General features: G+C 42.9%; 1 protein-coding gene across 1 annotated transcript in view; it reads left to right on the top strand.

Moving 5' to 3' along the window:
- The window catches only part of GRID1 (glutamate ionotropic receptor delta type subunit 1), a 658,662-nt gene that overhangs the window by 608,739 nt on the left and 22,852 nt on the right, over positions 1-27,071 (top strand). The window contains exon 13 of the mRNA XM_061163043.1: positions 3,486-3,681. Within this exon, the coding sequence (XP_061019026.1) occupies positions 3,486-3,681 (196 nt within the window). The remainder of the gene's footprint in view (positions 1-3,485; positions 3,682-27,071) is intronic.

Below are 27,071 nucleotides of genomic sequence, written 5' to 3'. Positions count from 1 at the left end.
AGAAGATGGAGGGTTGTGTGGATCAGGTTGAAATGATTGGGTCTTTTCATGGAAACAGTGACTCAGTGAGTGGTGGGGATGATGATTCTGGTTGATAAAAAGGAGAGACAGATTTCCAGAAGAGAAATAAACAAAGAGAGATCCAGTTGGAGCCTGAAGAGAGAGACTGGTTCATCAGTAAGCTTTATGTTTTTTTTGCAATTCTATCCTATCGGCACATTGAATCAGGTACTGCTCCTCTTGTGTCAAATGAAACCTTTATGCCAGTTGGTCGTCCCTGATCTGACTCTTGCTCCCTACTCCAAAGAAGGCACAGCTCAGTCTTGTGCTCCTGGATTGCTAATGGACCTTCCTGATGCACCTGCTCCCTACATCGTGGACCTGGCCTGAGCTACTTGCTTCTCCTCCATGGACAACAGATGGAGTCTCTCAGAAGTGCTTTGGTTTATCTTCACCACCATTTGAATAACCATCAACACTCCAGAGTCAAGAAAGCTCATATACAAACCCAGACTCCTTTCTTTATTCAAAAACAAATTAGGGGGAGAGGCTTCAGTTCAGTTGTTCAGTCAGTTCAGTTCAGTCGCTCAGCCGTGTCCGACTCTTTGCAGCCCCATGGACTGCAGCACAGCAGGCGTCCCTGTCCATCACCAACTCCAGGAGTTTACGCAAACTCATGTCCACTGAGTCGGAGATGCCGTCTAACCATCTCATCCTCTGTCGTCCCCTTCTCCTCCCACCTTCAATCTTTCCGAGCATCAGGGTCTTTTCCAGTGAGTCAGTTCTTCGCATCAGGTAGCCAGAGTATTGGAGTTTCAGCTTGAGCATCAGTCCTTCCAATGAATATTCAGAGCTGATTTCTTTTAGGACTGACTGGTTGGATCTCCTTGCAGTGCAAGGGACTCTCAAGAGTCTTTTCCAACACCACAGCATCAATTCTTCAGTGCTCAGCTTTCTTTGGAGTCCGACTCTCACATCCATACATGACTACTGGAAACACCATAGCTTTGACTAGATGGACCTTTGTTGGCAAAGTAATGTCTCTGCTTTTTAATATGCTATCTAGGTTGCTCATAACTTTTCTCCCAAGGAGTAAGCGTCTTTTAATTCCATGGCTGCAGTCAACATCTGCAGTGATTTTGGAGCCCAAAAAATAAAGTCTGTCACTGTTTCCACTGTTTCCCCATCTATTTGCCATGAAGTGATGGGCCAGATGCCATGATCTTAGCTTTCTGAATGTTGAGCTTTAAGCCAACTTTTAAACTCTCCTCTTTCACTTTCATCAAGAGGCTCTTTAGTTCTTCTTCACTTTCTGCCATAAGGGTGGTGTCATCTGCATATCTGAGGTTATTAATATTTCTCCCAGCAATCTTGATTCCAGATTGTGCTTCATCCAGTCCAGCATTTCTCATGATGTACTCTGCATATAAGTTAAATAAGCAGGGTGACAATATACAGCCTTGATGTACTCCTTTCCTGAAATGGAACCTGTCTGTTGTTCCATGTCCAATTCTAACTGTTGCTTCTTGACCTGCATACAGATTTCTCTGGAGGCAGGTTAGGTGGTCTGTTATTCCCATCTCTTTGAGAATTTTCCGCAGTTTGTTGTGATCCATACAGTCAAAGGCTTTGGCATAGTCAATAAAGCAGACATAGGTGTTTTTCTGGAACTCTCTTGCTTTATCGATGATCGAACAGATGTTGGCAATTTGATCTCTGTTTCCTCTGCCTTTTCTAAATCCAGCTTGAACATCTGAAATTTCACAGTTGACATACTGTTGAAGTCTGGCTTGGAGAATTTTGAGCATTACTTTGCTAGTGTATGAGATAAGTGCAATTGTGTGGTGGTTTGAACATTCTTTGGCATTGCCTTTCTTTGGGATTGGAATGAAAACTGACCTTTTCCAGTCCTGTGGCCACTGCTGAGTTTTCCAAATTTGCTGGCATACTGAGTGCAGCACTTTTGCAGCATCATCTTTCAGGATTTGAAATAGCTCAACTGGAATTCCATCACCTCCACTAGCTTTGTTCATAGTGATGCTTCCTAAGGCCCACTTGACTTCGCATTCCAGGATGTCTGGCTCTAGGTGAGTGATCACACCATCCTGGTTGTCTGGCCCATGAAGATCTTTTTTGTATAGTTCTTCTGTGTATTCTTGCCACCTCTTCTTAACATCTTCTCCTTCTGTTCGGTCCATACCATTTCTGTCCTTTATTGTGCCCATCTTTGCATGAAAAGTTCCCTTTGTATCTCTGATTTTCTTGAAGAGATCACTAGTCTTTCCCCTTCTATTGTTTTTCTCTATTTCTTTGCATTGATCACTGAGGAAGGCTTTATTATATCTTCTTGTTATTCTTTGGAACTCTGCATTGAAATGCGTATATCTTTCCTTTTCTCCTTTGCCTTTCACTTCTCTTCTTTTCATAGCTATTATGAAAGCTTACGGTAAGGCCTCCTCAGACAACCATTTTGCCATTTTGCTTTTCTTTTTCTTGGGGATGATCTTGATCAGTGCCTCATCTACAGTATCACAGACCTCTGTCCATAGTTCTTCAGGCACTCTGTTTATCAGATTTAATCCCTTGAATCTATTTGTCACTTCCACTATATAATCGTAAGAGATATGATTTAGGTCATACCTGAATGGCTTCCCTGATGGCTCAGATGCCTACAATGCGGGAGACCTGGGTTCGATCCCCGAGTCAGGAAGATCCCCTAGAGAAGGAAATGGCAATCCACTCCAGCATCCTTGCCTGGAAAATCCCATGGTCAGAGGAGCCTGATAGGTTACAGTCTGTGGGGTCACAGAGTCAGACACGACTAAGCGGCTTCACTATCACTTTCTTTGAATGGTCTATTGGTTTTCCCTACTTTCTGCAATTTAAGTCTGAATTTGGCAATAAGGGCAGATGCTTGGAAGGCAACCATTGGGTGGAATTCCAGAACAGCTGCAAGTTTTGGAGGAGACATACCTCTTCATGGTCACAGCCTCTGAGTGTGTGTCCACAATACACCAGCTCTGGGTGTCAGAGACCAGTCACTGTCGTTGGTCTTGCCATGACGTTTCTCTTTCCTGTGCTTTTGTAGGCATTTGAGTTGGAGACCTTCAGTGTACAGCCTCTGGTGTTGCCATGACTCTTCTCTTATGATGGTCTATGTGTTTCTACAGTTAAACTCTAAGCTCCTTGAGGGCAGGATTCATGTCTTATTCATCCTTTTGTCTCTCAGGCTCAGTGGCTCAGCACAGCACCTGGTTTTAGGCATTTAACAGCCTTACTGAATTAATCTACAGTGAAGAAAAGTAACTTGGATAGAATGAGATCCTGGCAAGTCATGTTCCAGGCCTTGGGACTCATGCCGCTGGGGTTTGGGAGTGATGGGTGAGGACAGTGGGCCACACCTGGCTCCAACCTCAGGCGGACTTTGTGTGTATCCCCACAGGGTGCCCCATGTACCCATGTTTCACATCCATATTTTATTTCAGGACGTTCCAGGACCTGTCCAAGCAAGTGGAGATGTCTTACGGCACTGTCCGGGATTCTGCTGTGTACGAGTACTTCCGAGCCAAGGGCACCAACCCTCTGGAGCAAGACAGCACGTTTGCTGAGCTCTGGCGGACCATCAGCAAGAATGGAGGGGCTGACAACTGTGTGTCCAGTCCTTCGGAAGGCATCAGGAAGGTAGGTGGGAGCTGGCCACCCAGGCATGTGTGTGCTGGGACAGGAGCCATAAGGACGGTCATCCTTGGGGTAGGAAACACCCTCCCAGAGGCATCTCTTTGAGTATCCCTGTCACCTGCAGGGTGACCCATCTTCAGCAGCGTCGATAGGCATTTCTCATCGACATGCGGGTAAAGAGGCACACATTCTTCAGGTAGATGCCCAATTTTGGCAGGAGATGCAAAGGAGCTGGCAGAAGGGAAACTTAAGGCCCTTCTAAGTTTCCAGCAGATCAGGGAAGGGCAGGGAGGTTAAGCCCAAGACCAGGATCTCCCTCTTCCTGGGCTCATAGGATGGTGGTACAGAGGGGTCTGCCCACCCCAAGTAAGAACACTCAATAAAAGCAGACACAGAGGACCAGGGGAGAGGGAGAGGAAGTCGGGGCAGGGTTCAGGGAAGGGTGGGCACCATGTGGGACCATGCTGTGGAGCAGAGGTGTGCTTGGGAGATGGTGCTAAGGACTGCAAGCCCAGCGTGGAGACTGAATGGGGGCGGGGTGGAACTGAGGGAGCACCGCATGGGAAGAGCTCAAGCCAGAGAGAGGATGGGCAGGAGAAGATGAGTCCATTCTTCAGAAATGGGTTAGACTTTGCTAATTTGTTTCAGTGAGTTTCCACAGTAACCCAAATTAATTATGATTATCCCATTATGCAGATGAGAATCAGACGTGGGTCACACATTAGGTTCTCGTGCCTGGGGTTCCAGACTGAGGGGTTTGGTGTTTATCCGCCACGTGCTGCAGAACACGTGAAGGTCATGGTGTGATGAAGGCAGGTGTCGTAAGGATGTTTCAGGTGGGGGCACCTTCTTCTCAGTGACCCTCATGTACAGAGGCTGCTTCCTCTTGGTCATTAGTGAACAATGCAGGAAAGATGTGCACAGTGGCCAACACTACTGTTTCTCTGGGTAGACCTCTCTGTCTAGCCCATCTTGCTCAGCATCTCTTCCCTTCTGTTCTCTATTCACCCTGCCCCACCATTTCTGCAGAATCTTCACACATTCACATGCATTCACACACACACATGCACATGCATGCATACACTCATCCAGCCTGCCTCAGCGTGTCTTACATTTCCCTACCCATCAATGCTACCTCTGCAGAGCATTCCTACAGGCTCTCACACATAGTCACTCATGCACATGCTCCCACTACACACACACACACACACACACACACACTAATGCTCACACATATTCACACACACATGCTCACATCTGTGTTCTACATCCCCGGTCATTTGGCAATCCCTTGGATTTACTGTGGATTTCCCAGGTGGTGCAGTTGTAAAGAATCCGCCTCCAAATGCAGGAGATACAAAAGGCACAGGTCTGATTCCTGGGTCTGGAAGACCCCCTGGATGAGGAAATGGCAACCCCCTCTAGTATTCTTGCCTGGGAAATCCCATTGACAGAGGAGCCTGAAGGGCTACAGTCCATGGAGTCACAAAGAGTTTGACATGGCTGAGCATGCACTCACACACCCTGGCCTTACTGCAGAGGGCAGTGGGTATAAGGGGGAGGCTGCAGAAAGTTTCAAGGCATCTAGAGTCTACCACCTTGCTCTTCATGATGAGAAAAGCCCTCAGTAGTTTGCCAACCCCTCTCAAGAATGGGTCCAGGGAGAGAGGCAGAGCCTGAGTCTTGCTTCAGAAGCAGTAGGGCCTAGCTCCTGGCATAGTGTCATGAGGCAGGGCTCTGTGTGGTGTAGGAGTCCCTGTGGTCTGCATGCCCACAGGGCAGTCAGCTTGGGGTGGCTTCTCCCTGTTGTTTAGCAAAGTTAAGCAACAGAGAGTGTCTGGGCTCTGAAGCCTGGCACATTTGGGTGTGAATCCCAGTTCCACAGCTCACCAATGATGTTTACTTTGAAAGCCCCAGTCTTCTTGTCAAACCCCTAGATGTTAAGAGAATCTTGGCCAATTTCCCATTTGGGGGGTCTCTTTAAACACTTGAAACATTTAAAAGAACGCGTTGTAGTAGATTTGGAATGTTTATATTTAACCAAGTGATATCATAACAAAAATAATAGAATGCAGCATAGGTGTGCTAGTCCTATGCTCACAAGGTTTATTAAAACTTCTTATGTCCTCGTGCACAAAGAAGTATGGTGCTCTCACCTCGAGCTGCTGGGTCTTCTTTCATCCCTGACAGTGGATCTTTGTGGCTGTAGGTGACCTCATTTGCGGATAATGAATACAAAGTTGATTTAAGGCCTTTTATGAATGTAAGACTTGAGCCAAATGTCCTTTGAGTTTCCCTTCTCTGCTTTCTTTGTCTCTCATGGAGAGCCAATACTTCCATCCAAACTGGATGCTTATGAAGATTCATTGCAACAAGGCTACAAAAAGAACTTCTAAAAGAAAAGATACAGCTTTTGACTTTATCAAACTTCTGTTCGTTACAAGATACTTTATAAAGAAAATAAAAAGGCAGGTCACACACTGGGAGTGAATATTAACAATGTATGCAGCCAATATAGGATTAATATCCTGTATGGATATTACATGAAAAACTTTTACAAATGAATAAGGAAAGTTCAAACAATTTAACAGAAAAATGAGCAAAAGACTTGTACAGGACTTTCACAGAAGAGGTACCACATATGGTCAGTAATCATGTGAAGAAATGTTCAAAGTCATTAGTGTTTCCAGAAAATGAAAATCAAGACCATAAAGATATATCACTTTATATCAATTAGACTTGCCCCAAAGGAGAGGTGGTGGAGAGGATTGAGTAACAGGTGGTTAATTGCTGGTGGGAGTGTACTCAGTACTGCCACTTTGGGAACAAATTGTCATTCTCTTAGAAAGTGGAGTTTTTCATACCCACTGACCTAACAATTCCACTCCTATGTATCCATCCCAAACAAACTTCTGTAGCACCTCAGACACAAGAAAGGCCCTGGTAGCATTGCTTATAGAGCCAGGGTTCTGGAAGCAGTCCAAATGAGCATTAACAAGTTTAAAAATAAGTAAGACATGTGTGTCTCTTTTTCTGTTTTGCATATAGGGTTATCATTACCATCTTTCTAAATTCCATATATATGCGTTAGTGTACTGTATTGGTCTTTATCTTTCTGGCTTACTTTACTCTGTATAATGGGCTCCAGTTTCATCCATCTCATTAGAACTGATTCAAATGATTCTTTTCAATGGCTGAGTAATATTCCATGGGGTATATGTACCACAGCTTCCTTATCCATTCGTCTGCTGATGGGCATCTAGGTTGCTTCCGTGTCCTGGCTATTATAAACAGTGCTGCGATGAACATTGGGGTGCACATGTCTCTTTCAGATCTGGTTTCCTCGGTGTGTATGCCCAGAAGTGGGATTGCTGGGTCACATGGCAGTTCTATTTCCAGTTTTTTAAGAAATCTCCACACTGTTCTCCATAGTGGCTGTACTAGTTTGCATTCCCACCAACAGTGTAAGAGGGTTCCCTTTTCTCCACACCCTCTCCAGCATTTATTGCTTGTAGACTTTTGGATAGCAGCCATCCTGACTGGCATGTAATGGTACCTCATTGTGGTTTTGATTTGCATTTCTCTGATAATGAGTGATGTTGAGCATCTTTTCATGTGTTTGTTAGCCATCTGTATGTCTTCTTTGGAGAAATGTCTGTACAGAACAGACTTTTGGACTCTGTGGGAGAAGGCAAGAGTGGGATGTTTTGAGAGAACAACATTGAAACATATGTATATTATCTAGGGTGAAACAGATCACCAGCCCAGGTTGGATGCATGAGACAAGTGCTCGGGGCTGGTGCACTGGGAAGACCCATAGGGATCGGGTGGAGAGTGAGGTGGGAGGAGGGATCGGGATGGGTAATACATGTAAATCCAAGGCTGATTCATGTCAATGTATGGCAAAAACCACTACAATATTGTAAAGTAATTAGCCTCCAACTAATAAAAATACATGGAAAAAAATAAAAATAAGTAAGACCTACAGTGAAAGGACTAAACCACAGCTTCATGTAATAGTGTGGGTGAATCTTCGGTTCGGTTCAGTTCAGTTGCTCAGTTGTGTCCGACTCTTTGCGACCCCATGAATCACAGCACGCCAGGCCTCCCTGTCCATCACCAACTCCCGGAGTTTACTCAAACCCATGTCCATCGAGTCAGTGATGCCATCCAGCCATCTCATCCTCTGTCGTCCCCTTCTCCCCCTGCCCCAATCCCTCCCAGCATCAGGGTCTTTTCCAATGAGTCAACTCTTCGCATGAGGTGGCCAAAGCATTGGAGTTTCAGCTTCAGCATGTTAGCTGAATAAATATTGAGTAAAGAAGAGTGAAAGTAACAGCCGCTCAGCTGTGTCTGACACTCTGCGACCCCATGGACTACAGGTTCCCCTGTCCATGGAATTATCTGGGCCAGAATACTGGAGCAGGTAGCCATTCCTTTCTCCAGGGGATCTTCCCAACTCAGGGATCGAACCTAGGTCTCTCGCATTGCAGGAGCTGAGCTATGAGAGCTCAGCATTTACCAGCTGAGCTATGAGAGAAGCCCAAAAGAAGAATATTAAAGGCAATTTCACATGGGTCAACTGATAGAAAATAACAGTCAACATAGCAACCACTTCAGTTCAGTTCAGTCACTCAGTCGTGTCCGACTCTTTCGGCCCCATGAACCACAGCACACCAGGCCTCCCTGTCTATCACCAACTCCCGGAGTCTAACCAAACCCATATCCATTGAGTCAGTGATGCCATCCAACCATCTCATTCTCTGTCGAGCCCTTCTCCTCCTGCCCTCAATCTTTCCCAGCATCAGGGTCTTTTCAAATGAGTCAGCTCTTAGCATCAGGTGGCCAAAGTATTGGAGTTTCAGCTTCAACATCAGTCCTTCCAATGAACACCCAGGACTGATCTCCTTTAGGAAGGACTGGTTGGATCTCCTTGCACTCCAAGGGACTCTCAAGAGTCTTCTCCAACACCACAGTTCAAAAGCATCAATTCTTCAGCACTCAGCCTTCTTTATAGTCCAACTCTCACATCCATACATGACCACTGGAAAAACCATAGCCTCAACTAGATGGACCTTTGTTGGCAAAGTAATGTCTCTGCTTTTTTAATATGCTGTCTAGGTTGGTCATAACTTTCCTTCCAAGGAGTAAGTGTCTTTTAATTTCATGGCTGCAATCACCATCTGCAATGATTTTGGAGCCCCCCAAAATAAAGTCAGCCACTCTTTCCACTGTTTCACCATCTGTTTGCCATGAAGTGATGGGACTGGATGCCATGATCTTAGTTTTCTGAATGTTGAGCTCTAAGCCAACTTTTTCACTCTCCTCTTTCACATTCATCAAGAGGCTCTTTAGTTCTTCCTTTCTGCCATAAGGGTGGTATCATCTGCATATCTGAGGTTATTGATATTTCTCCTGGCAATCTTGATTCCAGCTTATGCTTCCTCCAGCCCAGCATTTCTCAGGATGTACTCTGCATATAAGTTAAATAAGCAGGGTGGCAATATACAGCCTTGATGTACTCCTTTTCCTATTTGGAACCAGTCTGTTGTTCCATGTCCAGTTCTAACTGTTGCTTCCTGACCTGCATACAGGTTTCTCAAGAGGCAGCTCAGGTGGTCTGGTATTCCCATCTCTTTCAGAATTTTCCAGTATATTGGGATCCACACAGTCAAAGGCTTTGACATAGTCAATAAAGCAGAAATGGATATTTTTCTGGAAGTCTCTTGCTATTTCGATGATCCAGCAGATGTTGGCAATTTGATCTCTCGTTCCTCTGCCTTTTCTAAAGTCAGCTTGAACATGTGGAAGTTCATGGTTCTGTATTGCTGAAGCCTGGCTTGGAGAATTTTGAGCATTACTTTATTAGCATGTGAGATGAGTACAATTGTGCGGTAGTTTGAGCATTCTTTGGAATAATGTATAAAACACAGGTATACATACATCCTAAGTAAGAGTAAAATATAAGACTAAGGGTAGTGGTTACTACAGATGGGAGAGGCAGAGCAAGACGAAGGAGAGAAGTATATTATTGGATGGAAGTCAGGGTCAGTGTTAGCTTTACAGTCACAGGTTTTTTGTTTTTATCTTTTATTTCTCATTATGAACCAAGGTTCGCAATTAATATTATTCTTTGCACCTACCTATATTTTTTAGATAAATAATTCCAGGCTAGCCAGGCAGAGTTTGGCTCCCAGACCACACCACCCTCCTCCTCTCCTTGCAGGCGCCCAGGTACATGCCTACTCTCACTCCTGGAGTACATCAAGAAGGCAGATACCACCAATAAAGCCCTCTGGAGCACAATAAATCTGGAAATGGGTCCTTAGAGAGGCATCTTCCCATCATCCTATTTACATCAACCTCTGGTGATATTTAGGGTCTTACTCATGAATTTAAAAAAATGTTAAAAAATAAGTGGTGGAAGATGCAAATAAGAGATTGTCTATAAATGCCTAAAGCTTCATGGTACAGAATCTAGTATTTTTCCAATACAGAGGATGTGTTGCTTTTATGATACCTTCCTTTTATAAACCCCAAGCCAGCCTTGGGGGTCACAAATCTCCCTATTGCATTTGGATCTTTAAGGAAAAAAAAAAAAAAAAAAACTACCTGTCAGCACTAGGCAAATGTTAAGGGTTTTATAACTGGTGTCATATAAGTGAGTTTATAGTACTTTCAGAAAGTAGAGTGCACTGCATTTTTTCACTGCAAGGAGTACTCAGATTCATTCTCAAACCCTCCTTCTACAAGTGCCTGTTTGGGTGGCTACTGTGCCTACATGCTTATCTGAAACTCTTTCTGTCTCCTGCCCTTATGGAACTGACCTTGATCCCCCAGACTATGCCTTCAAATGCCTTATGAATCCCTGGTCCTTGGCAGACTAGACTAGGTAGGGTTATGCCCTGAGTGAGGGTCATATCTTAAATCTAGAAACTATAAGGAAAAATCCAGCATCCTTGGAAATATGAGTGTGGTCTTGGTATTCAGGGAGGTGGGACTTCTCCAAATCCCAGACAGAACTCGGTTGGGTGCAGTGCAGGCAGCCTGACAAAGGTGAGGACTGGATGCCCCCAAGGAATTACAGAGGAAACTGCCTTCGCAAAAGGAGGATGCTCCCACTTCTAATTTCAAGTTACTCATTGGTGACCTGGGTCCATTTCCAGAGAGTGCTTGGTAGTGGAACAATGTCTAATTGCTGCTAAAGTCAAGGAGCTTGATATTGTGAGTAACCTCGGAGAGCTGCTATTATTTTTTTTTCCTTGGGAGTGCTGCAGCTTTTAATGACTTGAAACCAATTTAGGTGGGAAATTGCTTAGCAAGAGGTGATCACTTTTGCACAGTATCAGAACCAGAGAAAGGAATTATGTCATAGTTGCCCCCGCTACTGTGACCTATTCTTTTACGCCAGCCATCACTCAGATAAGGAGGAGGCAGCCCTTTCTGGGCCCTGGTGAAGAGAGCAGAAAGGAATTTGGAAGGGGAGAGAAGTTCTATTTATTTATTGAAAGTCTACAGTGTGCAGTTTTTAGAGCAAACCTGCCTGGCGCCCATTAATTCTCAATAAATACTGGATTGTCCCTGAATGAGTCAGCTGTTTGTTGTTGGACTGACCAGAAACACATAAACTGGCCGTGTAGTTGGTGCCATCAGTGAGCAGGTTACCCTCTGTGAATTCCTTGATGGGCGGGATGAGGGAAATAGCTTTATGGTTGCTTTCAGGCTCAATACCCACCTGTTAGGAAAGAGATTCTGTTGATCCTTGGTGAGCAAAGAGAGACTGCTTTCATTTCCCTCAGCCACCTGCACTTGTCAGGAAAGTGTCTACAAACTATGATCCATGGGCTGAATCTGGCCTATCACTTGCTTTTACAAATAAAGTTTTATTGGAACACACACTCGATTGTTTACACTGTGTCTACGGCCGCTTTTCTGCTACTTAAATACAGCTGAGTAGTTGTGGCCATGTGGTCTCCAAAGCCTAAAATATTTATTATCTGGCCTTTTGTAGAAAAAGTTTTGAGGATCCCTAGTCCAGAGCAATGGCTGCTTCAGGGATATTTCCTGAAGGTTAGTGTCATTTGATAGCTCATAGACATATCCAGCAGCTCATCATCTAAGCTCTGTATCATCTAAGAATGCATGAGCACATCTAGGAGGTAGTCCTCCTCTGACTTTACATCGTCTAACAGCATATAGACACCTAGTTCCACACCATCTAGTAGCATACAGGCTGCGTCCTTTCTTGTCCTTTTCAGGCCTAACTCTGGTGGCACACAGACTTCGCCCTCACTACCCTGGACCCAGCCTCACTCCTGGCCTGGCCCAATTCCCCCCTGAAATCTGTTGAGCAGTCTCTATGTACCAGGCACTCTGCCAGATGATCTACATATATTATTCTTTCCATCCTAAACAGAACTACTTGATTGTCATTATCTCCATCATGTAGAAAGGGGACTGACCCTCAGGGAGATTAAGTGGCTTGTTCAAGGTCACACAGATGTGAGTAAGCCACAGTACAGTCATATCTCACTCCAACTTTGCCTCTTGCCGTAGGGTTACATCCCATTTCCATAACCAATGTGTCCGCACCCTCCTTGCATACTGTTTACTTGTGATTCTATTTCCCTTTCTCTTTTACACCCAAGCAGCAAGATATATGGCTGGCTGCCATGTTTAAAAGCCTTACCTCTCTTTCCATGTGACATAGCAGAGGTTATTTAGGTCTGCAATTGTATCTTTTGATTTCCCAATTATTAAAAATATCAATTAGAGAAACTCTGGGGTGCAGAATTGAGCTGGCAAGTGGTTTGAATTTATATGATAATAACTGTGTCACATGAAATCAGTCTTTAAATGTTGTCGGTGAGACTTTATTTTTCTTGAGCTTGATCAACTCTCTCAAGTAACATCCAGCCATAACACAGTTTCTATGCAGTGTCAGGGCTGACCCAGGCTGCCAATTTATTAAGTCTTTCCATAAATCAGACCTAATATTTAATAGCATTGTCAAATAGAATATAGTTTAATAGTTTAAATGTCAATCTTCACAGCTCATTGGGCTCTTTGAATAAATAGACAAGTAGCCAGTTTCAGACCCTGTGGCTGGAGACAGTATCTGTCTGAGGGAAGTCACTGTGGAGTCGAGCAGTCGTAACAGAAGGTGGTTTTTTTCCACTCAGTAAATATCGCTGAGGTCATAAAGTGTGAATGCAAATGCAGGAAGAAAACGGGCTCACAAATCTTATTTATTTCCACACTGATCTAATGCTTGCCCTGGCGCCAGATTGCGTGTGGGTATCACCCATCAACACCTGCCTTTATTTCTTCCCCGGGGCTCTCTGCTTTGTGACAGGGGATGCTATCATTGTGTACACTCCCCACTGAGTGCCAGGGACCATCCCTTATGGCAGAAAAGGTGGTCCCTAGAAGTCCTACAGTCTTCCATGGGAGGGTCAGGAATTTTGATGCACCACATTTGGAAGAAGAGATGTGAGGAAGCATCCTGGTTCCATGGCATATTGGATGTCGTTATAGAGGAGCAGGAAGAGGCTTATCTGGGATGACACTTCTTTGTGTTTGGGAGATGCTGGGTTCAGTGATCAGGAAGATTTTGTCAAGTCAATGAAGGGGACCCTTGATGCAGGTCTGACCCCACTCCCTTCCCCCCCTCCACGAGCTGCAACAAAAAGGGCTGATACAAACTAGGCAACCCTGTACGGTGGAAACCAACAACTCTCTTAGCAGCAATAGGCCTTGTTGGCATGCCCCAAGACACACATTTTGTCCTTTTCCTGCTACCAAGTCAATGCATATTGGGGATTCCAGATGCCTCATTCTTCTCAGACACTCACATTGGATAATCATCCATCTCTATTCTTTTGCACTTGTTCAAAAGGCACTATATTCTTTTTGCACGTTCAATGATCTCTTTGTCCCTTCATTTATTCGCTTATTCATCCATTCAAGACATGTAATTTGAATAGTTTCCATTTAAGAGCTTGGAGATGTAAATTTAAGTTCCACTTTCCACCAAATTTAATCGGTGGCTTTGGTCAAGAGAATTCACCTCTCTGGGCTACCTGTGAGACCAAGACAAGCCTGCCCAGATTAGTTGTGTTTACCAGTGCAGAAGTGGTTCCACTTCTGATACAGTGTCCAGTGGGGACAACAGTGCTACAGTTGACGTTCAGTGGATGTCAGCAAGTTGCCTTAGCACCTACTATATATTGGAAAAAGAGCATGATAAAAATATGAAGACAAATAGCACTTAGTCTTTTTATGAGGTATAACTGACAAACAATAAAACTCACGTATATTAAGTGATTATTTCATGGGTTTAAGACTAATGTATACAACTGTGTAATCACCACTCCAAAACAAGATATGGTCATCCTTCAGTATATGAGGGGGATTTGTTCCAAGACACTGCAGATACCAAAATTCATGGATATTCAAGTCCCTTATATAAAATGGGTAGTATTTGCATATAACTGCAAGCATCCTCCTATATGCTTTAAATAATCATCAGTCATTATAAGGTTACTTGCAATACCTAATACAATGTAAATGCTATGTAAATAGTTGTAAATACAATGTAAATGAAATGCAAATCCTGCCAACAAGCAACAAATTCAAGTTTTTCTTTTTGGAATTTTCTGGAATTGTTTTTTTATATTTTTTATCATACACAGTGGTTGAATTCACAGTGCAGAACCCGCAGATACAGGTGGCCAACTGTGTAGAACATTTCCATCATCTTCAAAAGTTTTCTCATGTTTCCTTTTAGAAACTTCTCCCCCTGACCTCAACAGCAACCAGTAATGAATTTCTGGTGAGCTTTCCATGTGGTGCTAGTGGTAAAGACTCAGCCTGCCAATGCAGGAGACATAAGAGACATGGGTTCCATTCCTGGGTCGGGAAGATCCCCTAGAGTAGGGGATGACTACCCATTGCAGTATCCTGGCCTAGAAAATCCCATGGGCAGAGGAGCCTGGCAGGCTACAGTCCATGGGGTTGCAAAGAGTTGGTCACAGCTGTGTGACTGAGCACATGATGCACTTGATGAATTTCTGGTGCATGAGTGCTTGTTCAGCCAGTCAGTCATGTCTGACTCTTTGTGACCCTATGGACTGTAGCCAACCAGGCTCTTCTGTCCATGGGATTTTCCAGGCAAGAATACTGGAGTGGGTCGCCATTTCCTCCAGGGGATCTTCTGACCCAGGGATCAAACCCATGTCTCCTGCATGGTGGGAGGATTCTTTACCACTGAGCCACCTGGGAAGCCACAGATTATATTTACATGTTCTTACACCATTTATTTAAACGACTTATATTTAATTAACAAATGACTAGATGCTTTGATTGAAAATCAATTGGAATATGTGTTGGTCTGTTTCTAGATTCTCTATTCTGTTGCATTGATTTATATATCTATTCTTATGCTAATAAAAAGTCTTAATCACTATAGCTTTATAATAATTCTTTAAATCAGACTGTGCTTTCAACTAAGATTATTTGGAGAGTTCTAGAACTTCTGCATGTCCATTTAAATTTTATAACCATCCTGTCAATTTCCTTAAGAAAACTTGAGATTTTTGATAGTTATTACATTGAATCTATAGATATTTGGAGGGAAAGTTGTAACCTTACACTATTGAGTTTTTAAATATGTAAACATAGTTTTTCCTTTTAAAACATCAACTTTTGATATTATTGACTTTTCTCAGTTGTCATATCTTATTGATTCACATTTTTGGTAATTTTTTTTTTTCTTTTGTCTGTGCTTGTTACCGAAAGGTATGCTTGGGGGTATCTGGCTGCTCATCACTCAAAAGCCAGTAAACAGGCCAGGTTGGTGGAAAGGAAAGTTTGCTTTATTTCCGATGTCAGCAACTGGCGGCGGGGAGGGTGGCAGACATCTGTCCAAAGGCTGACTCCCCAACCCCTGAGGAGCAGGGGGTGAGAGCTTTTATAGACAGAGTGGGGAGCAGGCTATATGCAGAAACAGCAGTCATCTCTAACAATCATCTTCAAATTGGTCATCAGTGGTCTGACTGGCATCATCTTGGTTGTTTTAGATACAGTTCATAGTTTCGGGGTCCATTTGTTCCCATTTATTTGCAGTCAGTTCTCGGAATTGTGGCAGCTCTTGTCCCAGGTATAGTCTGGTCATTGTGTAGTTAACTTCTCCACCTGGTGTTTTGGTATCTATACAACAACTTACAGGATATGGCTCAGAATGTTATTTACAGCCCTTGAGAAAGAACTAAAGGTCCTTGACTATTCATAATGACTACATTATTATTACTTAGTCTCCTTTGACTGTCTTCCTTTGTTTCAGCATTTCTCACTTCTCTGATTAAACTTACTTTTTGACTAAAGTTTTCCACAGGCAAAAGGCATACAGAGGACATGGTGGAGAGGCAATCCTGCTCCATTTCATGCTCAGATGCTCAGTCGTGTCTGACTCTTTGGGACCATGGACTGTAGCCTGCCAGGCTTCTTTGTCCATGGGATTCTCCAGGTAAGAATACTGGAGTAGGTTGCCATTTCCTACTCCAGGGGATCTTTATGATCCGGGGGTCGAACCAGCCTCCTGCCTCTCCTGCATTGGCAGGAAGATTCTTTACCATTGTTTTTTCTTTGCAATTTTTTCCTTACATCTGTTTATTTTGGTTTCAATTTGCTTTTATATCTTCTGTCTTTGTAGTGGTGAAACTTAGATCATTGACTTTAGTTCTGTTTTTTTTCCTAATACAAGTATTTGTTGTTGTTTAGTGGCTAAGTCGTGTCCAATTCTTTTTCGACCCCATGTATTCTAGTTCACCAGGCTCCTCTGTCCATGGGATTTTCCAGGCAAGAATGCTGGAGTGGGTTGCCATTTCCTCCTCCAGGGGATTTTCCTAACCCAGGGATTGAACCCACATCTTCTGCATGTCCCCTGCATTGCAGGTGTACTCTTTTACTACTGAGCCACCAGGGAAGCCCAATACAAGTATTTAAAGCTATACATTTCCCTCTAAGCACTGTTTTAGCTGAATTCCATGAACTTTTATTTGCTGTGTTTTCATTAGCATAGAGTTCAGAATATAGAGCATTGGACTTAGTTTTTTTTTTTTCCCAAAGTATCCCTATTGAGTTCTGAAGGATGAAAAAATGGCTGTGAGTTAGTGTGGAAAAGGGTAGGAGAACTGAAATCAGGTATTTATTCTGCTTAGTGAGGTTAGGAAAGCTTCCTAAGGTAGTCCTGTCATGTACCTACATTTTACAATCCAGATTCCTCAATTCTTTTTCAGTTTTGAAAACACAAATGTGAGAATGTGAGAGAAAACTGACAAACAGGAAATACAATACACAGAAAAAATAAGGGAAACCAGAGAGGCAGAAAGAAGAGTGGAATACCATGAGAACAAAACCCATTTTTATTTCTACTAAATGTATAGTTTCCTTGTAGGAGAATGACGGCAGTGGTATTTTCGTTGTTTAACAGTTGCTGTCTGCAGAACCCCTTCTCTGGGTCTCTGGCTGAGTTCTGAGTGTCTTGACCTTGTAATACACTTGAGCTTTTTTCACATGATTTAAATCTGTGAAGTGAAAGTGTTAGTCGTTCAGTCATGACCGACTCTTTGCAACCCCATGGACTGTAGCCCACCAGGTTCCTCTGTCCATGGAATTTTCCAGGCAAGAATACTGGAGTGGGTAGCCGTTTTCTTCTCCAGGGGATCTTCCCAACCCAGGGATCGAACCCAGATCTCCCGCATTGCAGGCAGATTCTTTACCAGCTGAGCCACAAGGGAAGCCCCTTTAAATCTGTGGTCCAACCCAATTCCAAGGGCACTTAGATTAAATATCTCCCAATCCATGCCAACATTTAAAATAAGAGGTTTTGAAAGGAAATCTTAGATTATACATTTATAATTTGAAAATATATATCATTTAAGTAAATATCACCATTTTTAAAAGGTTAGAATATTTCTAAAAACAAACAGAAAAGAACCAATCAAATGTATATTTTTCAACCACCTAAACAAGGCTCTAGGAACTCTTGTATTTCTGGGAAGTCTTTTCAAATATTTGTAAATATTTTGCATAATTATGATGTTAGAGAAAATATATTTTATCCTGCACTATCTAACACTGTTGTAAAACTTTAAAAACCATTTTAGTGGCTACTTAATATTTCATCAAATATATGTAAAATTAAGCATTTCCTTCTTGAGTATTATTTGGGTCTATTACAATTTTTCACAAATTACAAATAACACTATAATGAACACCTTATGGCCTAATGGTTGTTCAGTTACTATATTTATTTCCTGAAGTCAAATTCTCAAAAGTAGAAACATGGTGTCAAAAAAGGATATAAACATTTAAAGCTCTGGACAAAATATTACTGAGTATTGCCAGAAGCACAGCTTTGAATAAATTACATTCTATCTTGGGGATCAAAAGAATACTCAGGCTTCAGTGTTGTGTTTTTTTTTTCCATTAAATCCTTGTGGATTTATCTTTAGTAGGAAAAGTCTTTTTATAAATTGGTATTTTTCTACTTTTCTAAAATCCTTTTTTGTGATTTATAAAAATTTCTTTCTCTTTCTTTTCATATATATATATATATATATATATATATGTATGTATGTATTTTGATTTATTGTTCTGGGGACTGAATGGAGAAAAAATCACTTTTTCTTCAACTCACTTTTTCCTTGGGCTACATTAGGCAAAATTCATGAATTTTGGTGCGTTTGAGGAAATTGAAGAGATGGTTAGATACCTACCTTTGATGGTTAGATACCTACCTTTTTTTATTAATCAGAATTGATGTACATAAAAACACCTTCCTCACATGAGTACACAATGATTTGCTCTTTGAAATATTTGAGTTTTTCATTCATTCATTTATTCATTCACTTGTTTGTTAGTCAACTCATTTAGTAATGCTGAACTCAGTTAATATGTAAGAGTATGCTTGATGCTTTCCTCTTTAAATTGAGTTAGGCTTGACGAAGGCTGGTTTGGTATGGTATGTTATTTCAAACATTTGTGTTTCCTTTCTTACTTTACCCAGAGTTTTCCTTTCTTCCTTTGGGGCCTTGAATCAGTGTTTGAACAATCAGAAGGTTAATTTAATCGTAATGGCTACCATTAAAGAGGCCTGGGATGGATCAAGGGTGGGAATTTAAGTTTTTTTCAGGCATTAAATTAGCTGAACTGGACTTCTAGACAACTTGTTTATTAATTAGGAAACTAGAGTTTAAAGAGGGCAAGGGACCTTCTGATAATCAAGTTTGAGTCAATATCGAACCCAGGGTTTGAACTCAATACTTTTCTCACTCTAGCTCCTATGTCATTAGCTGGTGCCACTCTGCAAAAACTGGAAGAGATGCATGATCAGAATGAAGCCTCAGCTCTTACTGCCACTTACCTAGTGTCTTCATCACAGGAAACCTGAGCAGTTCCTTCCCCTCTCCCCACCTCTACACACTCCGGATCCTCCTGCTTGGAAAGCCTTACCTTTCTTTGTTGGCCAGGCTGATTCTCGGTTCTCTCTCTGGCCTCAGCAGGAGCATTTATTCTTCCTGCCCCCACTGAAGCTCCTCGTTTCTCAGGGCAGGGCCAGGGGCTCCCTTAACACCCTGTGCATCCCAGAGTTCAGGTTCATCCGGTGTCACCCCATCCTCAGTGCCCTGCTCTGTCGCATCCTGACCGGACTCCGAGCCTCCATAACGTCAGGCCTGTCTCTCATTCATTTGTTGTCCCAGGGCCTGGAGCAGAGGCGACACACGTGGACATCCAAATGTTTTATCTTTTTAAAAATCAAGCAAAATAAATAATCAGTAAGTGAAAAAGAAATGATAGCATTCGGAAATGCACCCATAGGCATCTTTCTTCAAGAAGAATGAGCAGGATTGCTGGGATCTAGTTGCAGGGAGAGCAAGAAGGAGTGAGGAAGGGTGGGGAGGGCAGGTGTTTAGTCAGTCTGCTGGAGCAGGTTTCCATACAATTGACTAAGTTGTCCCCCTCATAATGCCCTGCAGCTTAATTTTGTTTGATGATGATTGGTTTGGGATAATACAGTGCAAAGATCAAGGAAAGCCCCCTCTGTGCCTCCTTTATTAAATTACTTTGCTTTGGATTTTGAACATTGCCAAGCAAATCTCGTTATGAATTCTTCAATTACTTTCTTTTGCGATTTTTATAATTTGGTAGGGTAAGCTCTGGAATCAAACCAATATCCGTGTCATCATGCTAACGCTGATTATTTTCAAACTCCTCATTAGAAGGGTGGGAGGATGTTCACTCCCCCTAAACCTGATTTTATTCTTCAGATTTCCTGTGCCTCATAATTTGCTTTGTACCCAGGTCTCATACACTTCACCTTAGTGCTAGCAGTAAATGTGGGCTGATTCTATTCTGTGTGCTCCACTGAGTGTTACGGCTTTGAGTTTTATGACTTAAGTTTTTGTATTTTGAACTGAATTGTTTTGTTTTTTGATTACGTTAAAATCCAGAAGCAGTAGCTGGTGAGAACAATTTTGATTTATTGTGTCAGTCAAATTGTTGGCAGTTTTTGTTTGGCGTATCTTTATTTCCATTTTCTTGGTATAATGTTGTTTGTCCAAGAACAAAGAAAGAGAAGATGGGAAGGAAAATAACATTTATTAAGAAATTACTATGTGTGGTATTATGTTCATACACTTTGTTTTCACTGTTGAGGGCATCTTGTGATATTTCCATTTTGAAAATAAGAAATGTAAAAAAGTTTAAACAATTTGCCTGAAGATTATTGCACTCTTTCTACCTCCATGTATTTACATATATAATAGAATATTACTCAGTCATAAAAAGAATGAAATATTGCCACTTACAGCAATATGGAGGGACCTAGAGAATATTATGCTTAGTGAAATAAGTCAGAGAGACACAGGTACTGTATAATATCACTTATGTATGATATCTAAAAAAATACAAATGAATGTATATTCAAAATGGAAACAGATTCACAGACATAAACAAACATGGTTGCCAAGGGGGGAGAGTCAGGGAGGGACAAATTAGGAGTATGGGATTAACAGATACAAACTACTATACATAAAATAGGTAAGCAACAAGGATTTACTGTATAGCACAGGGACTTATACCCAATATCTTGTAATAACCTACAATGGAATATAATCTTCAAAAACCAAACAGAAGACTAAGTCACTATGCTATACACTCAAAACTAACAACATTGCAAATCAACTATTCTTCAATTTAGAAAACAAAAAAACAGCAAAAAACCTTTTTGGGTATAAGTAGTTGTTTCCACTGTGAAGGGAACCTCTAATGGAGTCTCTTTACTGTCTGACGTAGAGATACTAAGATTGGCTTTGAACCTTAAATTTAAAAATTTTAGCGTGTGAATGTGTTTGTGTGTGTGTGTGTGTGTGTGTGACACACACAAACAGAAGTGGACAAAGAGAGGCAGAGAGAAATGAGAGGTGGATTAACTCAAATCAGGAAGAGTAATAACAGTCAAAGCTCAGAAAAGCAGAGGAAACAGGAATAGTGAGGACCCTGGTAAAGAACACTCTCAGCAGTGAAATTTGGTATTTCTGATATTTTAAGAATCTTCACATGGAAGAAGTCTTGAACCTTTCCCTGCAGCCCAGGTCTCAGACCTCAGTTGGTGATATGGGGATGTGATGAGCAGGCACTGTTACCCTTTGGAGTGAGTGCTCTGCGTTCCCGGACCATGCAGTTGTCTTCTATCAGGGCCGTGCCCCCGCAAGCCCCTCTAGTGGTTCATCTTTCTGATTCTTTGACTTTACAAAGCTGTACCTCCTGATAGGTAGAGCTTAGAGCTGGTTCTGAGGAGAAGGCAATGGCAACCCACTCCAGGACGCTTGCCTGGAAAATCCCATGGACGGAGGAGCCTGGTAGGCTGCAGTCCATGGGGTCGCGAAGAGTCAGACTCGACTGAAGCGACTTAGCAGCAGCAGCAGCAGAGCTGGTTCTGTGAGGAATGGGAGTCCATTTGGATCTTTTCAGTCCGGATGTGACCTCTTTTGTGGCTCCTCAAAGTGTGAAAGGCTGTTGCGAGAGCCTTTCTCTCTCTCTCCCTCAAGGCTGACATTTTAGCAAAGGCCATAAAGGAATCCTTAGCTACAAATGGAATTAGAGAATGAGACAACTCTTCAACATAAGCCCTGCCAGGATGGTCTCTGAACCAATTAAAGGATAGTTTTTAATATGAATCGTGATCACATACCATTTTACTGCTTCTCTCTTCTTCCTTTATAGTCTGAGCTGCCAGTTCCCAAAGACCGTTTATCGCTAAAGAAATACCAAGATGTGACTGCAGACAGCAAATACAGGCTGGCCTCAGGGTGTAGTTTCATGGATCTCACTGGCACTTTGTCTCAGCAGAGTCGGGTGCTCAGTTAAGACCACATAGCATCCAGTGAATACAGTGTGGGGTTTGAGTTAATGAGAACTGGGTTTGTGCCAGAGATGAGATCTTGGCCAAGTTAACTTACTCCTGAACAAAGCTATCTCATCTGAAAACAAGTAGGAATAATAATACTGGGTCTTTCCAGATTTATTGTAAAGTTCAGAGGTGATGTGAATGGATGAGTACAATGCCTTGTAGAGTGTATTTTAACACAGTAGTTTCCCAGGGGTGTTCTTTGGGCCTTTAGCATCAGCCTCATCCAGGAACATGTAGAAATGAAATTCATGGGCCCTACTTTAGATCTAATGAATCATAAGCTGGAGAAGGGATGTTGGGGGGAGGCTAGTCATTTGTATTTGAACATGCCTTCGAGGGGATTCTCACACCCTCTCAAGTCTGAGAACATATGCTTGAATGAACAGTACTTACTGGCATGATTGTTGTTTTAATAATATCAATATCTGACTTATTCTTGAATCTTAGGAAGTGACTCTTAGCCAGAAGCCAAGGTGACCACTGATACTATTCATGAAATCAGCCTCTGAAAGACATTGCAGGAGAAGGAAAAGTGGAGGGCAGACTGGGAGGGGCAAACAGGACAATGCAGCTTGCTTTGATTGAAGTACCCAGGCTTCTCAGATTCTAGTATTTATGCCTTCAGATTCTGCATTTATCACTTTACACATGTTTATTCAGCACCAACTGTATGCCAGGCATTATGCTAGGGCAGAGAAAAGGACATGCATGGCCAAGGGGGTCACATCCTTCCATGTGTGTGTGTGTGTGTGTGTGTGTGTGTTCATGCCTGTGTGCACACAGGGAGTGTCTTTACTGCCCTGTCTCTGGGCTTCTTCATGGAACATTTGACCTCATGGATGCCTGTTCTCTGTGCTGCGTGGGTTCATGTATTCTTGGGTTGTTTCCCTTTCCTCCATGGGCCTTTCTCATTCTGTATTCTTGTCTCTTCCTAATCTGTTCAATATCTAAGCCAACCAAATTACTCTTTCTTTAGATCATTCTTAATCTTTCCCATGGAATAACTCAGATTAGATTGTTGTTTATCATGGTGTTGGGACAATTTAAAGTTTTGACAAACCACTGAAAATTGATGTGTCCCTTTGGCCTGCTGAGAAGGTTGTTTATGACCCCAGTTTTGCTGATGACGTACAGTTTCAGACTTTTGAGGAAGGAGCTATTGATTCTTCCAAATTAGGACTTTTCTTTTTTCCTTGGTACCAAACCAGCTTCTCCTCCCTGGGAGATGTGAGAAACCTTCTCCCACTGAGACAGTACTTGGTTCACTAAGATTCTTTCTCCCTAGAGTGCTAAAGGCCCTAAAAGGGAAAACAGCTATAAAGCTTCCATAAGGTCAGGTGCTGAAGGTGGATGTCCTTAGCAAGGTTTGTCCAGAATCTGGCAATCTGATAGGAGCCAGCTGCTCAGGGAGCTCTAGATGCTTCTCTAGGGCTACTGATGTTGAACTTTTGATGTGGGATAAGGGAAGGCCACTTGTGGCCAAGGAGACCTGGGATGATGTTCAGGCTGTGCCAGAGTGGCTGGTTCTGTAGTCTTGGGCAGTCTTTTCTGAGTCTCGATTTCCTTGGGAAATGGACACAGTTTGTACTGTGGAAATTTATTCTGAACTATCTTAGAAGAGAATGGATGGGAAGGCATCAAGTAGAATGATTTTCTGGAAGAAGATGTAAAGTGTGACTCTCCTTTAATGTTTGCTTTTAGTAATCTTGGTCTCAACCCTGTGTGATTCCCTCTTCCATTTTGGGCCCTGGCTCAAGACCTTAGAGCCATAATATTCTTTTCCTTCTTAAACCTACTCTCAAGAGAAGATCAGAAATTCATTTCACTGAGGTTTCTATCATTGGATCCCAATTTTAGCACGCATCAGGTTCACCTGGAGAGATTAAGACAGATTGATGGTCCCCACTCCTAGGGTCTTTTATTCAGTGGGTTTGGAATAGAGTCTGGGAATTTATATTTCTCTGGTGATGCTGAAGCTCTTGGTATAGGGAACACTCTCTGAGAACCACTGGTCTGTATTATAGACTTGGAGGATGTTAAAGCTGGAGAAGATCTTAAGGACTGTCTGGATTCATTTTCCATTTTTACAAATTGATAGTGAGTTAGTAAGATTGTGACCCCATCTTACCGGTTTTCTAATTTACCAGGCTGGTGGCTGAGGACAATTTCAAATGTTATTTTCCCCGAGGCAACTGCATTAATGAGAATCCAAACTTTAAGTTGTAAGGATGATGCCGGTGATGATTTTCGTGATCACAAGGGTAGTGTCTTATTCAAGTTCCTTTACCTTAGACACTTTCTCTGCTGTCTCTTCGTGTGAGATGGTGGGTGTTGCTACTCCTGTCTCCTGGATGAGGTGACTCAGGCTCAGAGGGTTCAGGTGCCTGGCCAAGGACACTAGAAAAAAAGGCCTGCTCTGCTCATCTCCAGACCATTGATCTCACCCATATACCATGCCATGCTTTCTATGAAATGGAGTTGAAGCTTCTGTAAAGGAAGTTGAGGAATCCAAGAGAAGGTAATGTTAAGGTGAGAGCACTGATGGCCTGAGAAAGGAGTTGGCATTCTTTCCACCACTAGCTCTGCTCCTCACTATTCTGTGTTACTCTAGAGCACAGGAGTGCAAGAAGCGGGAAGGTAATCATTGGCAGATATCATTTTGCAGACCTCCCGCCTAGCCATCAGAAACTTTCCTGCTGCAGTTGCCCTAGGGTGGCTCTATCATCTTGTTCCTCTCACCCAGGTAAGGGGCAGCCTCACTTGACCAACCACCATGACAAAACTTCAGGGCTCATGCCTGTGCTCATGGCCACACACACACATGCACACACAAGACATCTCCCCACCGGATGTTCATGCTGCTCCTGTGGTTGTGTTATCTCATTGTCAGCTCCATCCTGTTCTCTCTGGTCTGAAGCCAAGAGCTGAACTGATTTTGTACCCTGTGGACGCTTCAGGAAAGCAGCCACGGCATGAATCGTGGGAGAGCCCAGCTGCCATCGCCTCCCACCCCACCCCTCCACTCCACTGAACCTGCCCTTCTTTGCCTGTTTGTTCTGCTCCAGGGGCTGATCCAGGTGAAGGGTCATTATCTTTTGCTCCTTGGGGAGCAGGTTTCCTTGCAGCCTCCTGAGAAGGGTATGGAACACTTCCCAGGGTCCCGCTGATTGTCAGCCTCACATTTTCACATCATTTTGGAGGCCTCTTTCTTTTGTGCTGAGAAACCATCGAGGTGTCTCCAGCTGAAGATCTCCTTTTTCTAAGCTCTGTTTGGTCTCTAGGTGCTTAGTATCTGAGTTTACCTCTCTGCGGTTTCCCTAAGGTCTGTGGTGCTCACATGCACATGCACACTCGTGTGTGCACGCAAATTTCCACACATGCGTATGTTCATGCACACACATCCTCACAGGCACACACACACTCCCCACACACACCCCCCACACACCCCACACAGAGCATGTTGCTGACTTAGTCAAGGTAGAGGAATGATTGGCAGGAGGGGTAGAGGTAGGAGGAAAGATATGTCAATGACAGTTGATGGATTGATCTTCAACATCGAGCTGGGGGCTGCCAGAAGGAGAAGAAGGAGCTTGTGTTCCTATCTGTGTGCCAGGCACAGTACATTGTCTCCTGTAATTTCATCCTCAGAATAATCCTCTAGGAAGTGATTATTAGCCCCAAGTCTATAGGTTCACCAGGCTTCCCATGCAGCTCAGATGGTAAAGAGTCCACCCGCAATGCAAGAAACCTGGTTTAGATCCCTGGGTCGGGAAGATCCCCTGGAGGAGGGCTTGGCAATCCACTCCAGTATTCTTGCCTGGAAGACTCCATGGACAGAGAAGCCTGGTGGGCTACAGTCCATGTTGTTGCATAGAGCTGGACATGACTGAGCAACTAACACACACACACTATGGGTTCACCAAAGAGCCAGGATGTGTCTTCATCCAGAATCCTGCTGTTTTCACTGCCCTGTGTTCTATGATGGAGGCTGGATCACTAAAATGACCCTCTTCGGCAGCTGCAACCACAAAAGAAATGTTCACTGAGTCGCAGAAAATATTGGGCACCAGAGACTAAAAGAAACCAGCAGAAGTCACCCATGATGGCATAACCCAAAGACAGTGTTTGATAACTTGGTTTTGATTCTCCATAAAGATGAAAGTGAAAGAGGAGAGTGAAAAAAACTGACTTAAAACTCAGCATTCAAAAAACTAAGATCATGGCATCTGGTCCCATTACTTTATGGAAAAAAGATGGAGAAACAATGGAAACAGTGAAAGGCTTTATTTTCTTGGGCTCCAAAATCATGCAGACAGTGACTGTAGCCATGAACTTAAAACACACTTGCTCCTTGACAGAAAAGCTATGACCAACCTAGACAGTGTATTAAAAAGCAGAGACATTACTTTGCTGACAAATATCCATATCATCAGAGCTATGGTTTTTCCAGTAGTCAAGTATGGGTGTGAGAGTTGGACCATAAAGAAAGCTGAGCACCGAGGAATTGATGCTTTTGAACTGTGGTGTTGGAGAAAACTCTTGAGAGTCCCTTGGACAGCAGGGAGATCAAACCAGTCAATCCTAAAGGAAATCAATCCTGACTATTCATTGGAAGGACTGATGCTGAAACTGAAGCTCCAATAGTTGACCACCTGATGCGAAGAGCTGACTCATTAGAAAAGACCCTGATACTGGGAAACATTGAAGGCAGAAGGAGAAGAGGATGACAGAGGATGAGATGGTTGGATGGCATCACCGACTCAATGGACACGAGTTTGAGCAAGCTCCAAGAGTTGGTAATGGATAGGGAAGCCTGGTGCGCTGCAGTTCATGGGGTCACAAAGAGTTGGACACGACTAAGCGACTGAACAACAAAAGTTAGTTCTTACATAATTTTAAAAGGATATCACAATGTAAG

This window comes from Dama dama, chromosome 15, assembly GCF_033118175.1.
Source record: "Dama dama isolate Ldn47 chromosome 15, ASM3311817v1, whole genome shotgun sequence".
Classification (NCBI taxonomy): domain Eukaryota; kingdom Metazoa; phylum Chordata; class Mammalia; order Artiodactyla; family Cervidae; genus Dama; species Dama dama.
The sequence above is the reverse complement of the archived record's forward strand: the minus strand, read 5'-3'. Positions and strand labels throughout refer to the sequence as shown.